Raw genomic sequence first — 16,718 nt, forward strand, 5'->3', positions numbered from 1 at the left:
TTTTAAATTCAGTTTAAGCATTTTTATTAACATTACCTATTACTAGTTGCTGATTAGACATTAGACATTAATTACACATTAAGTCTTAGACCTAATTTGAAAATATAACTTGCCATTTACAGTGTCAACTGTTCACAGCATATGGATCATTAGTAATGCAGCAGAATAACTTAAAATGAAACCATAAAATCCAAATAGTACATTTTAAGATGTAAGTTATGTAGAAAGGTAAGCATTGCACTATGCAAATGTGGTGCATTGCTGGCTTTTCTGCTAAAAATATGTAATCATTCGAGAGTGAGTGCATTTCCAGGTTTTGTCATGCAGGATGATCACAGAATTAAACTCCTTTTGGGTGACGGTTGGGAGTTTAGTGTGTTTTTCCTGTGCCTGTGTGGGTTTCTTAGCAAATGTAGGAATATATGTAATGCTCACTAAAAAAGATGTGATGTTTTGGATTGTACATTTTGTATTTTTTTATGAAAAGTTACATTTATTATGGACTGAACCATGGGTCATCAATGTTACCCACTAAGGACCGGTGTGGCTGCAAGTTTTCATTCCAATTTAGCAGGAGCACACCTGATTCTGTTTGTCTGATCAACTAGTCTCCTTCTCAACAGTTACGCAGTAAATGAATATTGTGCAGAAAAATACATCCCAAACAAAGAGTGAACAGGACATTATAACATTTATTTCATACATTTTAATACACACAAGAACTTGAATTAAACATATATTCTTGTTTACATTTCGTGTTCATACGGTCTGATACATTCATTTACTGTAATGGCATGAGTGCATGCACCTGATAGTATGCTGCATGATTGAGTTGTTTCCATTGGTATTGATTGCAAGGAATAGAAACGTTTACTGAATTCTATTCTTTTCAAGCAACAATTTATCACGTAACAAATTGAGATTGCTTTATCACCCAGTACCACATGAGGTAATTCCATCAGTGTTCATTCACTGTTTATGCTTTAGTGAAGAGTGCCAAATTGCACTGGGTTTTCTAGGGCCTCCTTACATCCCCTTTTTTGAGCCCCAAAAATGCATACAGTTGGGATTTCTCATTCAACTAAATTTTTTGTGATACAGATTTTGTAGTCTGCAGTCTTTCCCCTATTCCACTTATTGGACTAACCCCGGTAAGCAAAAGGGGCTCGAGGGTTCAAGTGTTTAAGGTCAAAGAGGTGAGCGCATATTTCACCGTGCACCCTGTTGTCTACATACTCCTTAAATATCATGCACCATACAATTGTCAATAATAGTGGTCCTCCTCTTTTTTTGTTTTGGCACATATTGTGCATGTTAATGTGGAAAATCAATGCATTCTGTGCATCACATGTCATGATTTTCTACAGTAGTTATTGTGTTTTAATTTGTCAGTAACTCCTCCACATAAAAGAACATTTGTCATAAATTTAAAAAAAATGCAGGATATGGGCACTTTAATGGGGGGCTGGCTTTATGGGGGAAACGGATGTTGGTAACGTTACGTGAGCCAGTTCTTTCTGCAGCCTGGAAAATGGACGGGAACAATGTGAAAAAGGCTAAATTATCGCCTTTATTCACGATTTGTAACACTCAACTGTGATAATTCGCTGAAAGAGTTTTGCAGAGGTTTTGCTAACGCCTGAATGGATAACCCTCACTTGCAACGTGCAGCAAAAATAATCTACGTAAGTACCTTTAAAAGTAAATAAAACATATGCTGACAAATGTTCATTTAGATTATTTAGTACAGTTTTCGAGAACAGATAATAGCTCTAAGGTAACTGTGAATCTACTTAAGCTGAACAATAAGGCAGACCTCCTCTTACGTTAACGGTTAATGCTACTGTTGGGTAGTTGTAAGGCAAATAAATTAATTTCAGCATTATACTTGCTTTTATAACGTGTAAATTATCCTACCAAACAAAGTTACTTTAATACTTGACAATATCGTCGTTCTGGACACTTTTGTGTTACTAACATTGAGTGAAGACGCGATGCTGAAGTGCTCCTTTTGTAAACGTTCCGGTCCACCTTAAATGCTGCAGTGGTTACATTCTGGAGCGTTACGTGTAGGCGGTAGAACGTAAGCGGTGAAATATTTAAGGTGGAACTGACATGTGCGTGTTTGTAATTTCTATAAAAAATTGCATATTTTGGATCAATTTTGTTCTGTTTTAAACCTTAAAGATCACCGCAGCTTTTATTTAACCTTTATTAAAACAAATGGTTTACACATTATCAATATTTTTAAGCCATCTCTGCCATTATGTGGAGCTTCACAGACTCAACTGAATTGGTTTACACATGGAGTTTGAACATTGTTCATAATATTATTCATAACTAACAGGTGATGGGCTAATCATATGTCGGTCAAGGTTTAAGACGGAAAAAAATCACTCGAGGGCATTTTTGGAGTCCTTAATATTTTGCTGAAATTTCAAATGATCAGTAGCCTCACTGTAACCAAAGTAAACAACATGAATAACAATGCATTAAAGGGGCACTCCAGGCAAGAAGAAAAATATAAGTAGCAACTCCTGTTATAAACAGGCCTTGTCACCTGATTTTGCGTTGCAGTGGTAGTATCGATATCTAAATCTGATAAGTCCTCAAACAAATTAGGGGACATTTTAGGCAGCTGTATCATATCTATGGAGAAAAATTGGTGCCAAACTGAAAAGCAATCACTAGAGTGTAATGTAAATCCATTGCATTGATTTAATTCTGATCAATCTCTTAACAGAAACACCTGTGTGTGTTTTTTTATTATTATTATTATTATTATTATTTGCTACATTCACTGTGCCACGCAGTGTAATATAATGCAGTGCAACTGAGCTGTTTGCATTTTAAGGTGTTCTGTGTTCTGAGAGAATTTCAGCATTGAAGGGAATTGCAGTTCTGTCTGATTTGCTTATGTTCCAAAATTCACTGTCTTTCAGGGTGGAATAATGTGTGTTTGAGGAAAGAAACTACTGTTTGTATGTGACTGAAGTTAGCACTCCTGAATTTGGAAGCATTTCCACTTTAAGTGATCCGAAACAATCAAAATAAGTCAGTAATACCCACCTATGGAGCAGGAATCGAGCAAGATCTTCATCTCACCCAGTGAATAATTAGCCGTTGATTCAACGTTGAAATAACGTAATGACTGCCGTCTAATCAACGTTCTCTTAAGGTTGAAAATGAAAGTTGAAAAGACGTCCAAACACAGACATTGAAAAGACGACTATTAGACGTATTTTGGACGTCCATTGACGTTATTAATTGGTCCCGAAATAAATTACTTGTATAAAACGCATTTTGGACGTCCACTGACGTTATCGATTGGTCACCACTTAACTAACTTATTAAGATGGATTTTGGACGTCCATTGACGTTTATAATATGTCCTTGACAGACAGACTACTTTTAGACCTATTTTGAACGTCCAGGGACGTTCCTTGTTTACTGGGCAGTGCATGAATTTCAGTGAGGTGTTTGTTTGAAGTTTCTCATGGTGAACATCAAAACAGTTGTGCCTTGATTACCTTTTGGTTTCAAAAAGCAGACGTTTGTGCATTGTTTTTCACTAAAAATGTCAAGCAGTGTAATAGGGGTTTTGCTTTTCATTTTAGCATACATATTCATGTTACTATAGAAAACAGTACATTTTGTGCCCTGCATTTCATGTTTTTCCACTGTGGTGATTGCTTTTCAATTTGCAGCTCCATTCTTTAAAATATTGGGATGCTCTGCAACTTGTGAATAAAAATGGAACTTAATGCGAAACTGCAAATAATTTAAATCGCAATCCTATTTCAGCGGAATATACAATAACAACATATTAAGAAATCAATATATCAGAAATGTTGTTTTTTTTTTCTGAAAAAACATTTGCCCAATTTTTTAATTTTGAAACCTGCAAAAAATTTTCAAAAAAATGGTGTATGCTCACTTCTGCTTTTAAATACACTGTAAGCATCGAACTGAGGAGACTAAATCTGAATGGGACAAATTTTCCCACTCTTGCTTGATATGTTATTTCACCTTTTCAACATTGAATATGCAGGTTATCACTTGTTGTGCTCTAATTGCCCTAAATGTGCATTTACCATTACAGATGCTGGTTTTTGGACTGTGTACTGATAAGTCTGATGATCCCACGCACCTTTAGCCTGGTAGACAAGGTATATATAATTACTAAATTAAAATTAGTAACTAAAATTAAAACTATAATTACTAATTTAAAAAAAGTAATAATTTCACTCATTTCACACATCTAGACCTTTTTGAAAAATTTAATGATTAACAAAAAAAAAGGACAATTTTCTTGACAATTGCATGCTGCATTTTTTTTCACTTATTCATCATTTAGATGATTTTAATGCATGTGCAAACTTACAGAAATACGTCTGTTTGCTGTAAGGTTGGTCAAGGTTGATTTAGTTCCAAGTTGGCGTTCTATTTGGGAAGGGTTGATATAACAGCCATCATTCTGAATTTATTTTAGAAAGGTTACAAAAACATGTGTATTATATGTTGTACTTAATACTGTAAGCTACTGTCTCTCAAATGTACTATACACTCATGCATTATATTTTGAGTTGTCTGATAATATTCCTCACACAGCTCCAGGGGCCTGGAGGTTCTGGGTTTGATTCCTGCTCCGGGTGACTGTCTGTGAGGAGTTGGTGTGTTCTTCCCGTGTCTGTGTGGGTTTCCTCCCACAGTCCTAAAACACACGTTGGTAGGTGGATTGGTGACTCAAAAGTGTCCGTAGGTGTGAATGTATGAGTGTGTGTTGCCCTGTGAAGGACTGGCGCCCCCTCTAGGGTGTATTCCCGCCTTGCGCCCAATGATTCCAGGTAGGCTCTGGACCCACCGCGACCCTGAACTGGATAAACGGTTATAGATAATGAATGAATGATAATTTTCCTTATTCCTGTTTGCTAATTAATTCTTTCGTCTGTTTTAGGTACCTGGTTGTGTGCCGCTTTGCTTGGATAAGATAAAAAGGGACACATACAAAGGATTTAAACCTTTATATATTGAAGTTTGGGAGCTGAGGCAATAAAGCTAATGGAAAGACTGTTCAAAAAAGAGATGAATTAATTCATTTCAAAATTGAAGCCTTACATTGCTCTGCATTTATGACACATTAGAACATGCTGATATTGGAAAAGTTTGATGATTATTGTATACCTTGTTTTAAAAAAAATCTTTTTGAGGGCTGGTGGGATTCGACTATAGACTTGTTTTGGACAAAATTCTGTCTTTTTTAACTAATCTTTTAACTAAGGAAAAGATTCATAGGTGATGATCTAGATCAAGAATCTTCAATGGATTCCTGCACAGCACTGGAAGAGACAAGCATGCTTAATGAACAAGACAGAGGAGTTGTTGAGCCAGTGAACAATCACCACAATGGCCCTTCTGATTCTCCAGAAGATCAAAGTCTAACCCCAGCAAAATCTCTTGATGACCAAGGGGAAAAGTCAGGAACTAATACGTCTCTGTGTAATGATATTGCTGATGTATCAGATGGTAGTATATCTACAGAGAACTCTGAGGATATAAGGCATAACACCAGTCAAGATTTGGGAACTTCAGAAGTCAAAGATCAAATATCAGAACACTCTGATCCAGTGACTGAAGATAATGTGCCTCTAGATGACACCTTTAACGAGAACTCAAAACTGTCATCGCAAACTGAGCAGGAGACTCCTCAGAAACCCGTGTCTAACAGTGAATGCAACTCTGAACCTAGCAAAACAGATATGATTACTGGAAAATTATCTGAAAGAATGATTTCCTACCCTCGTGGGCGTCCTCGCAGAGAAAAGCGAGTAATTAAGTGTGAATACTGTGGACGGCCATTTAATCACGCCTCTGCTTATATCATCCATCGGCGTGTCCACACAGGTGAGAAGCCCTTTAGTTGCCAGGTTTGTGGCAGAGCCTTTGCTCAACTTTCCAACCTTAGGTCACATATGAAGGTCCATAATGATTCAAAAATTCTAACCATACAGCATTCCACAAAATCATTTCAAAGTAAAAGCACTGTGCCCAAGACCCAGGACCGCACAGTTGTGCCTGCTGAGTTTCGAAAAATTTCCCAGAATAAAAACAATGGTCCTTTTCGCAGGAGCCGAAAGCCTGTAGGTTGTCCTGTTTGTGGGAAAATCTTTCCCTACAAGTCTGTGCTTAAAATACATCTACGAATCCACAGTGGGGAGAAACCATATTCTTGCAGGGTATGTGGTAAATCATTTACACAGGCATGCACTGTTCGTGTCCATGAAAGGGTGCACTGGTCCATCAAACCTTTCTTATGTTCTAAATGTGGAAAGGGATTTTCTCAGATTGGGACGTTGAAGGCACATACCTGCGCTGGCAAAAGACAAATTCATGCTACATTGAAAGAAATGGAACAGGCCGGTGTTGTAACCTTCCGCTGTCATCTGTGCAAAAAGTGCTTCAGCACTAGAGACGATTATGATTCTCATGTTCAAAGCCACACGGATAAGCAGCATTACAGCTGTGACAGTTGTGGACAAAAGTACAGTCTTCGTTCTGAACTTGAGACTCACAAGAAATATTGCTTTTCCATGTGGCTCTCAAAGATCAAGCCATATAACCGCCCATCTTCAGGCAAGTTACATGGAAAGCATGCTCACTCTACTAAAACAGTTCAAAGTTTACAGCCTGCAGTTTCAACTATTAAATCACCTAAAAGTGAGTTATCTCAAAATAAAGTATTAAAGATGTCACAATCTGACTGTTCTCAGGCACCAAAACGTAGGAAATACACTTCCTTGCTGACATGCCCTTCTCAAGTGATGGCCACGTCTATTTATGACCCTCAAAATAATCTCAATTATTGTCAGCCTTTCAAGGCAAGTTACTTTGTATCTCAGTTGAACAGTTTAGATCAGAAGCTAGATCCAAGGAAATACTTGTGCCCACGTTGTGGACGGCTCTTCAGACATGTTGGACGGCTGAGAGCCCACATGCTTACTCACTCAAGGGGTAAGAGCTTCACCTGTGGTGACTGTGGGCACATTTTTGAAAACTGGAGCAAATTTTGGCACCACCAGCGTGTACACAAGCAGAGGCGAGGTCGTTTCTTTTGTCCAAAATGCAGTCAAGGATTTCGCTTTGCAAGTGTCTACATGGAACACCTTCAGGAGCACCCAGAGCTCAATGCCTATTTTTGTCCTTTTTGTCCCCATACCTTTGCAACTGCCAGAAGTTTGAAAAATCACCAGCAAGAGTGGCATCGGTCAAATATGCCTCATATATGTGACTTTTGTGGCAAGGGTTTTCTGAGCCCTGTCATCCTAAAGCGCCATAAAGCAGCACACTGTTTTCAAAACAGGCAGATGGACAAACCTGCTGTTGCTGATGTTCAGTCTTTGGTGAAACCTTATGAATGTGGGAAGTGTGATGCCAATTTTACAACACTGGCAATGCTTTTCAGTCATCAGTTCTCCCACTCCTGTAATGAGGACTTAAGTGCAATTTTACACAATGGCAGCAATCATAAGCATGAAGAACATAAGGAGGAAGAAAACCCACCAACAAACCTACAACAGCAAGATAACACTTCTACCTCCTTAGCAGATTCTTTTCAAAAGGTCAGTCAAAGCAGTCCCTCCAGACTCTTGACCACTGTCCCCCTTGATGGACCTAAAACACAACTACAGGAAACTGACACCAGTGTCTCTCAAAGTACCATGACTATTCTGCCTTCATCACCGGACTCTGAGTCTGGACCTATAGAAGTGGAAGAGGAGGAAGAGGCCATATGTACAAATGGGCAAACTGAGGAAACCTTTGAAGAGATCTGTCATATAACACTCCAGTCCAAACAAGAGCATAAACCTGGACAGCTGGAGTGCACTGAATGTGGTGCTTGCTTTGCTGTTCTTCCAGCTTTGCATAGACATTACCTGGATCATGCTCGAGGAGAGATCTAAATCAGTTGCCATGCCAAACCCAGTTTGCAGACACATTGAAACACTAATCACAGCTTGTATTTGTGTGAAGTTCAGAAATGTAAAAACGGTACTTTTCACTGTATGAAACTCTTTTGATCAAAGTATTGAGTTACATGCTTCTCCAGGTAAAGCATTATTTGGACAGGAATACTTTAACTTGAAGAGGAGAGAGAATATAATTGTGTTTGTTTGTAATTTGAGCCCTTTCTGAATCCACCAGTTCTTATAGATTGTCAGCAAATATTCAGCTGGATTTTACCTACTGGGAAATGAACCTTGTGTTATTAATGCCATGCAGATCATATTGTCACAGTTGTTCATAAAATCAACAAAGAATTTACTTGCATTTACTGTTGTCCAAAACAAGTTATTTATTGTTCAACCTCAGGTGTACAACTCCGAACATTAAAACTTGCAAAATGACAGAAAATTGTTGACTTAATACTGCAGTGTTGACTTGGCAAGGAATAATGATTAATAACATTTTAATACTAAAAGCTAGAGCTGAACAATTTGGGCAATACAGTACATCTTCTTACAAATGAGTTCTGCTCTGAGAACTTCCATGAGATTTGTTTGCAAGTCCAATAAAAAGAATTGTAGTTGGCCTACTGCATATATCATTTGAAATAAAGTTATTTATCAAGTATATTAGGTCTTTGTACATAAAATGAAGTACAAAACTACAGTAAATGTTTACACTAAGTGTGGGACCAGCACGTTGTCAAGCTGAAAAAAAAAAAACTATTCACTTGTGCCAATTTCATTTTAGACAATCTGTAAACAAACAGACACAATATTTGTCCATTTGAAAACTTATAAGTTAGAACTCATAGGTTAGCAAGTAGAAGATTTGATGATTATTTAATGTTTAAATTTATATTGCAACTGCTATTTACATTACAATAATTTTCTATAAATTAAGGTCTGGTGGTTTTTTTTTTTTGTTTTTTTTTAAGGGTTATTGTGATGTCACCACACAAGTGTTTAGTTGATCCTGGTTGGTCTAACTTTTAAGTAGGCTTCAGGCACTTAAAAATGACTGAAAACCACTTGATGTAGGCTATAAAAATGGTCACTTTTACAACTTGAAAATGTCAGTTGTGTATTTTTCAGCCCTAATGATTTATTGCATTCACTTAACAGACCATTGATTTAAAAAAAAAAAAAAAATTAACCACTTAAGCATACGAAACAATATTTAAGAATGTGATTAAATTGTCAAGCACAATTCTTATGGGAAGAAGAATCAATTACATTAACCCTCTCCCATTTGAGAGTACTTGTGACTATATAGTACTAAAGACGGGCATCATTTTACAATGGTTAGCCATTAGGATAAGAATTTGTCAAGTGTCCTTTACAGTCATTGATTACCTTGAGTGAAGCAGTATTTTTACTCAAGAACATCTCACTTGTAATAATAAGCCAAAACAAGACCATTCCCTATTGCTCCACAATCTGACAATGTTTGGTAGTGTTAAAAATGTGTTTTTTTGTTTTGTTTTGTTTTTTTAGGATCACTTTTTATATCCGTTATATATCAATACATCTTTACTTTCTGTGTGTAGCACTTGTTATCCTGTATTGCATTTTAGAAAAAGAAATCAAAATAAAATCTCTCTAAATTTCTTTGACATGTTTAAAACGTTTTTAAGGGGATCTCTATGATTGTAAGGAAACTGTTCTCTCTGGTATGTTTACATTCAAGAGCTCCATGTATTTTAAGGTGGAATGTATGTGTGAGCAAGGGAAAAATGGCTGAATTACTGTATGTGGCTGAAGTTTAACAGGTCTGTATGTTTTTTTATTTATTTGTTGTTTGAATTTCCACAGAAACTCATTTGTAACTCGAGTTGTTTATTTCTGTAGCATTTTCAGTAAAGTATTTAGCACACTCCTGATTTTGGAGATGGTTCCACGTTTAGTCATCAGAATCAACAAAAACATGTTAATATTACCCATCTACAGAGCAGAAATAGAGCAATATTCTGCTATGTTACAGTAGCTTACAGCCTAAAATAACACCAGCGATACAAGTCCTAACACGATTTTTACATATATTTATGTAATCCTGACAAGTCATAATTCTCCATTGACTTACATTGAATTTAACACTCTCATATACATAATTACATTTTTACTAGTAAAAACTCTAATTACATTTATTTACAATTATATTGTTACTAGTATAAATATAATTTCAGATATCTACAATGCAATTCTGACTAGTAAAACGTGCTGGTCCACATAATCTTAATTGAATTCTGACTAGTAAAAATTCTAACTCAATATCTTTTTACTAGCAAGAATATGCATTAGAGATATATAAGGTTTCAGAGCCCTAAAATGTAATTTTATATATATATCTACAACTCAGATTTGACTAGTAAGAATAAAATTGATATCTAATACTACTTAATTACAAGCAAGAATTACATTCTAGATAGCTGCAATGTCATTTGTACTAGTAAAAATGATATGTTGATATAGGTAATTATATTTTTACTAGTAAAAATTTTAATGGAACTAGTAATAATTCTGATTGTGATATCAAAAATTATAGTTCTGAGTCTATATAGTTTCGAGTCGCCAATCCACCTGCAACGTGTGTTTTTGGACTGTGGGAGGAAACCGGAGCACCCGGAGGAAACCCACGCGGACACGGGGAGAACACACCAACTCCTCACAGACAGTCACCCGGAGCTGGAATCGAACCCACAACCTCCAGGCCCCTGGAGCTGTGTGACTGCGACACTACCTGCTGCGCCACCGTGCCGCCCTTAGTTTAAAATACTTTAGTCTAAAGTCATTCATTTAATCATCTTTGAATTGGAACGTGAGCGTTTTTTTTATTTTTTTTTATTTTTTATTTTTTTTTTAAATCACCAGACTTCCAGCTCTGTTGTACACAGTCATAAAGGTGAGTAAAATTAACACTTATTTGCAACTTTTGAAGTGTTTTTGGTGTAGGATTTTTAATGATGAATTTAAGTCTTGTTTTATGAGAAAAACCAACTTCATGGAGATGCAGATTTCATTTTCCAATAGGACTTAGCACCTGCACACAGTGCCAAAGCTACCAGTATCAGGTCTAAGGACCATGGTGTCCCTGTTTTTAATTGGCCAGCAAACTATCAGAGCAACCTGGGCAATCATAACACCTGAGCCACAGACTGATCGACTCCATGCCATGCCGCATCACTGCAGAAATTCAGGCAAAAGGAGTCACAACTAAGTATTGAGTGCTGTACATGTTCATACTTTTCAGTTGGCCAGCATTTCTAAAAATCATTTTTTGTATTGGTCTTAAGTAATATTCAAATTTTCTGAGATACTGAATTCAGGGTTTTCATTAGTTGTCAGGTATAATCATCAAATTAAAAGGAATAAACACTTGAAATGTATCAGTATGTGTGTAATGAATGAGTATAATATACAAGTTTCACTTTTTGAATGGAATTACTGAAATTATGACTAGCACCTGTACACCCATCAACCCTAACATTATGACCACTTTCTAGTTTCTATACTGTGTCCACACTCTTACTGTGTCCATCTTACTCTGCATACATTCTTTCCCCCTTTCAAACTGTTTTTTAATGGTCAGGACCACCACAGAGCAGCTGATTTAGGTGGTGGGTCACTCTAAACTTTTATCTGAATTTGGGAATTTGTTTTATATAAATGGCTCAACTGGGCTTACTACAGGCATTTATCACCTGTATTTCCATAAAAATCAACATCAGGTTTATTGTGCCACAGCAAAATATTTTGTAATAGTGCACGTTATTTCATATTTCCAGACATTTCTTATCAACCCAGAGAGAAGATAAAGGACTGGGCAGCTAGCTCACAAAAAGGCTTTGGCCATCAATCCACATGTTTCAGCCCTGATGAGGAAGCATTGAGTGGGACTTCATCTGAGGTACGTGCTGCTACTTATTTATACACTTTAAATAATTACGGTACATTCATAGGGTATTTACTGTTGTTTTGTTTGCCCTGTGCTTTTACACTGAACGATTACTGGATTAGGAACCCCTACCTTGTATCCGCACTCATTGTCCATTTTATCAGGTCCAATGAGTACAGGTACAATTACACAGTGCGGTCTATGTAGTGTTCTGCATACTGTGTAAGCCCCCTTTCACCAATTTTGTCAATGCTCAGGACCCCCACAGAGCAGGTATGTTTTTAAACCCTGTGTCCACTCACTGTCCACTCTGTTAGACACTCCTACCTCATTAAACCACCGTGTAGATGTAAAGTCAAAGACAGAGGTTCTGATCTGTTTCTGTTGCTGTTGGTTGTCCTCTAGTCATTCATAAGCTGACACTGGATGCTGTTGGCTGGATGTTTTTGATTGATGGACTATTCTCAGTCCAGCAGTGACATTAAGGGGTTTAAAAACTCTAGCAGCACTGTTGTGTCTGAACCACTTGTACCACCACAACACACACAACATACCACTAATCTCAGTGTCACTGCAGCACTGAGAATGATCCACCACCCACACCATACCTGCTCTGTGGGGGTCCTGAGCGCTGAAGAACAGGGTGAGATGGGGATAAATAAAAAAAAGTATGCAGGGAAACAGATGGACTACACTCTGAAATACGAAGTGCTCCTGTAGGGACAGTGGAGTTGATAAAATGGATGACGAGTGTAGATACAAGGTAGGTGTTCCTAATCCAGTTATCATTCAGTGTACTAATTTTTCCTTAACTGTCCTCTTTTGTGTTTACACTTTTCTTTTTTATTTACCCTTTTTGTGCAATTATATAATTTTGTCTCCATTCTCTTTGTGCTTCTTTCTTTGTGCTTTTGTTTTGACTCATTTCAAACTCAACACAAAACTGTTTTCCCATGAGTGGGATGGAATGAACACATTGTATAAGATTTGTCCACAAATTTTGGCCCATGAATGACATGTTAGTTAGAGATGTGTAAATGCAGAAAACAAAGTTTTAATGAAAAGGAGCATAACCAATAAGGAAGAGTACAGGTGCTGGTCATAAAATAACAACATCATGAAAAAGCTGATTTATTTCAGTAATTCCATTCAAAAGTGAAACTCGTATATTATACTCATTCATTACACACAGACTGATATATTTTAAGTGTTTATTTCTTTTAATCTGATTATAACTGACAACTAATGAAAACCCCAAATTCAGTATCTCAGAAAATGTGAATATGTGAAAGGGTTCAATATTGAAGACACCTGGTGCCACACTCTAATCAGCTGATTAGCTCAAAACACCTGCAAAGGTGTAAATGGTCTCTGTCTACTTCTGTAGGCTACACAATCATGGGGAAGACTGCGGACTTGACAGTTGTTCAAAAGGCAAACATTGAAACCTTACACAAGCAGGGCAAGACACAAAAGGTCATTGTAAAGAGGCTGGCTGTTCACAGATCTCTGTGTCCAAGCACATTAATAGAGAGGTGACGGGAAGGAAAAGATGTGGCAGAAGAAGTGTATAACAATAGGGATAACCGCACACTGGAGAGAATTGTGAAACAAAACCCATTTAAAAATGTGGGGGAGATTCACAAAGACTGGATTGCAGCTGGAGTCAGTGCTTCAAGAACCACCACACACAGACGTATGCAAGACATAGGTTTCAGCTGTCGCATTCGTTGTGTCAAGCCACTCTTGAACAAGAGACATCAGAAGCATCTCGCCTGAGCTAAAGACAAAAAGGACTGGACTGCTGCTGAGTTGTCCAAAGTTATGTTCTCTGGTGAAAGTAAATTTTGCATTTTCTTCAGAAATCAAGGTCCCAGAGTCTGAAGAAAAAGAGGAGAGGCAGAGAATCCATGTTGCTTGAGGTCCAGTGTAAAGTTTCCATTGTCAGCGATGATTTGGGGTGCCATGTCATCTGCTGGTGTTGGTCCACTGTGTTTTCTGAGGTCCAAGGTCAACGCAGCCGTCTACCAGGAAGTTTTAGAGCACTTCATGCTTCCTGCTGCTGACCAACTTTGTGGAGATGCAGATTTCATTTTTCAACAGAACTTGGCACCTACACACAGTGCCAAATCTACAAGTATCTGGTTTAAGGACCATGATCAATCTGCATAAAGGACAGAATATAACTCACTGTGAACTATAAAAGTGCAATACACTTCCCTGCTATAGGCAAGGGTATGAGCCAGTTTGATTTTCACAAATAAGTCATAAATTAGAGCACTGAATTTGGATCATGTTCATCCATGTTTATGATGTTCATTGGCACTTACACTGGGTCTAGATTAGTACACCTCCTCAGGTGGTTTGTAAATGCTTTGAATGCATTGTGTAAAAAGGTTGCACACAGCTTTCAGCTACACAGTAAGATGTTATTCACTTCTGTTAGTGATTTATACTTTGTCCTAAAGATATCTTAATTAAGGTGTGTATGTGCTGGTGATGTAGTTATACTTTTGTTTATGTGTTTTTGTCTATTACTTTTAAGTTCCATTGTGGCTGGGACAGACTTGGATGAAAATCAGAGAGGATTTCCATTAGCTTTTGCCTATTTTTTTTTGTATTATTCCAGATCCAAAGCTTCAAAGTAGCCTAGTATAATTACAGGTACATAATAAAATATAATAAAGTGGAACAGTGAAGTTTGAGTTTTTGAGTAATGTAATTTCTTGGTGGCATTCATTTGCCTTAAAATATGTATAGAGTAATAGCCTCTAAAAATTTGTAGATCGTGTAAAATTAGAATGATGCCCAGGCAGTAAATTGCTGTAAATGACAAGCCAATGCCTTATTTATACTCTAATAAAGTAATACAGTAGTACAATGCAAAAAATTTGCAAATGTAAATTTAGAGTACTATAATGGTGTATGTGATGCCAGTAAATTACTGTCAAAATTACAGTATGAAAACTCATGCTGTAATAAAATACAGTAAAATGCTGTGAAATTACAGTTCAACAACTGTAAATGTACTGTACTGGAGTCTGCTGGCAGTAGGTTACTGTAGTCAAGGGAATACAGATATTTACTGTAATAAAATAATACAGTATCAAACTGAATATTACATTTACAGTATTTTATTGTTAATTTACAGTAGTGTACATGCGTCTGTGCTGGCAGTAATTTACTGTAAAATGTACAGAATTTTTTACAGTGCGCAGAGAGCTGCTGCTGTTTTTACCTGTAGCCTGTTAAAGCATATTAAACTGAACTTTTCTCCTTTTTTTCTTTCTTTCAAATCGCTTACTGCCCATACATGTTCTCATAAATGTATAATTGTGTTTAAAACATTCAGTTCAAGCTTGGTTATTTGTATTCTTTCTATAAATTTTAGCAATTATTTTAGATAATTTTGTGTTAATCATGCAAATTTCAAGTAGATAAAAAGCAACAAAAACGCAAAAATTCAAGCAAAATTTTTCCTTATGCCCGAGAACATAGGAAGAACCAGGGACACGCTTGTTTCTGTGGTAAAAATCACAGGTGGTACTTGGAAATTTTGGTTTGATAATGAGTGGTACTTGGTCTAAAAGTTTGAGAACCACTGCTCTAGACCATCTGAGTGATGAACAGTTATTTAGGGGATACAGATTGGACCATCATTCAAGTTATGAAATCACTAGAGCTAAGATGACCTCAGTCATTCTACACAGCGTAACCGCCCCTTACCTGCATATTTACAGCTCCAGATAGCCTCGCACCCTCATAGCCACCAGCACCAACAGCCCGGTCAGGAAACTCATACATCAGGGCCACAGCTCAGTTTTATTTCTAAATATACATCCCTTGATGTGTTCAAATTTTACTTCCCTGTAAAAACTGAACAAACACTGTGTTAAAATATAAACAAGCAGGCTGCTAAAATTATGTCAAAGCGCAAGAAATACAAATGAACAGACTTGGAGGTAGGGGGCTTTTATAATGACATTTTACCAGTGTTTCTGCTACACGTATTCAGCGGCAGCCCGCTACTGAATTCAAACAACTACATAAAACTGCAATTACAAAAGCAGTGGGCATTTAATTTGGAGTGAGGTATACCGAAAGTGAAAAAATGAAGCCTACCATGCTACTTCTACACACCTGACAAGTGAGTCAAGAGAGAGAGGGAGATACAGGAAATGAGAGAGGAAAGAAAGAAAAGTATATTAAACTAGCTAAAATTAAGTTAGATAAAGGTTATACAGTTGAAAACATGTAGAATGTTACTTTCGGTTTGGGAGGCATGGTGGTGCAGCAGGTAGTATTGCAGTCACACAGCTCCAGGGGCCTGGAGGTTGTGGGTTCGATTCCCGCTCTGGGTGACTGACTGTGAGGAGCAGAGGTGTGTTCTCCCTGTGTCCACGTGGGTTTCCTCCAGGTGCTCCGGTTTCCTCCCACAGTCCAAAAACACGACTTTGGCGATTCAAAAGTGTCCGTAGGTGTGAGTGAATGTGTGTGTCTGCGTTGCCCTGTGAAGGACTGGCACCCCCTCCAGGGTGTATTCCCGCCTTGCGCCCAATGATTCCAGGTAGACTCTGGACCCACTGCGACCCTGAACTGGCTAAGCGGTTACAGATAATGAATGAATGAATGACTTTTCGGTTTGGCACATACTGCCTAATGAATGGAGCCTTTTTAGAGTCTACATATAAGCTTTAAAATAGTGCTACCAAGGCTAATCTGTTCATTTTTTAACACAGATTAATCATATGGCTAAGTTTGATCCCAACATTTATTTATTAAATTAAGAGATTTGAATTCAGAAATCATCAAACTACACT

The 16,718-nt window shown here is 37.3% G+C and overlaps 1 protein-coding gene across 3 annotated transcripts; it reads left to right on the forward strand.

Annotated features, from left to right (window-relative positions):
• Positions 1-1,487: 1,487 nt before the first annotated feature.
• si:dkeyp-84f3.9 (zinc finger protein 93) lies at positions 1,488-14,579 on the forward strand. 3 transcript variants are annotated; one of them, XM_066683574.1, is made up of 5 exons: positions 1,488-1,685; positions 4,103-4,169; positions 10,875-10,905; positions 11,789-11,910; positions 13,761-14,579. In XM_066683574.1, the coding sequence occupies exons 2-5, from the start codon at positions 4,137-4,139 to the stop codon at positions 13,962-13,964; spliced, it is 390 nt and encodes a 129-aa protein (XP_066539671.1). In that variant the 5' UTR covers positions 1,488-1,685; positions 4,103-4,136; the 3' UTR covers positions 13,965-14,579. The 3 variants fall into 3 exon arrangements, with proteins under 3 accessions (XP_066539671.1, XP_066539670.1, XP_066539669.1); XM_066683573.1 differs by lacking the exons at positions 10,875-10,905; positions 11,789-11,910; positions 13,761-14,579 and adding exons at positions 4,612-4,729; positions 4,958-9,550; XM_066683572.1 differs by lacking the exons at positions 10,875-10,905; positions 11,789-11,910; positions 13,761-14,579 and adding an exon at positions 4,958-9,550.
• Positions 14,580-16,718: the final 2,139 nt, after the last annotated feature.

This window comes from Hoplias malabaricus, chromosome 10 (assembly GCF_029633855.1).
Source record: "Hoplias malabaricus isolate fHopMal1 chromosome 10, fHopMal1.hap1, whole genome shotgun sequence".
In the NCBI taxonomy this organism is placed as follows: Eukaryota; Metazoa; Chordata; class Actinopteri; order Characiformes; family Erythrinidae; genus Hoplias; species Hoplias malabaricus.

Bases quoted from the DNA above. Each gene is read 5' to 3' on its own strand.
- si:dkeyp-84f3.9 (XM_066683573.1), top strand. From the start codon at position 5,322: ATGGATTCCTGCACAGCACTGGAAGAGACAAGCATGCTTAATGAACAA.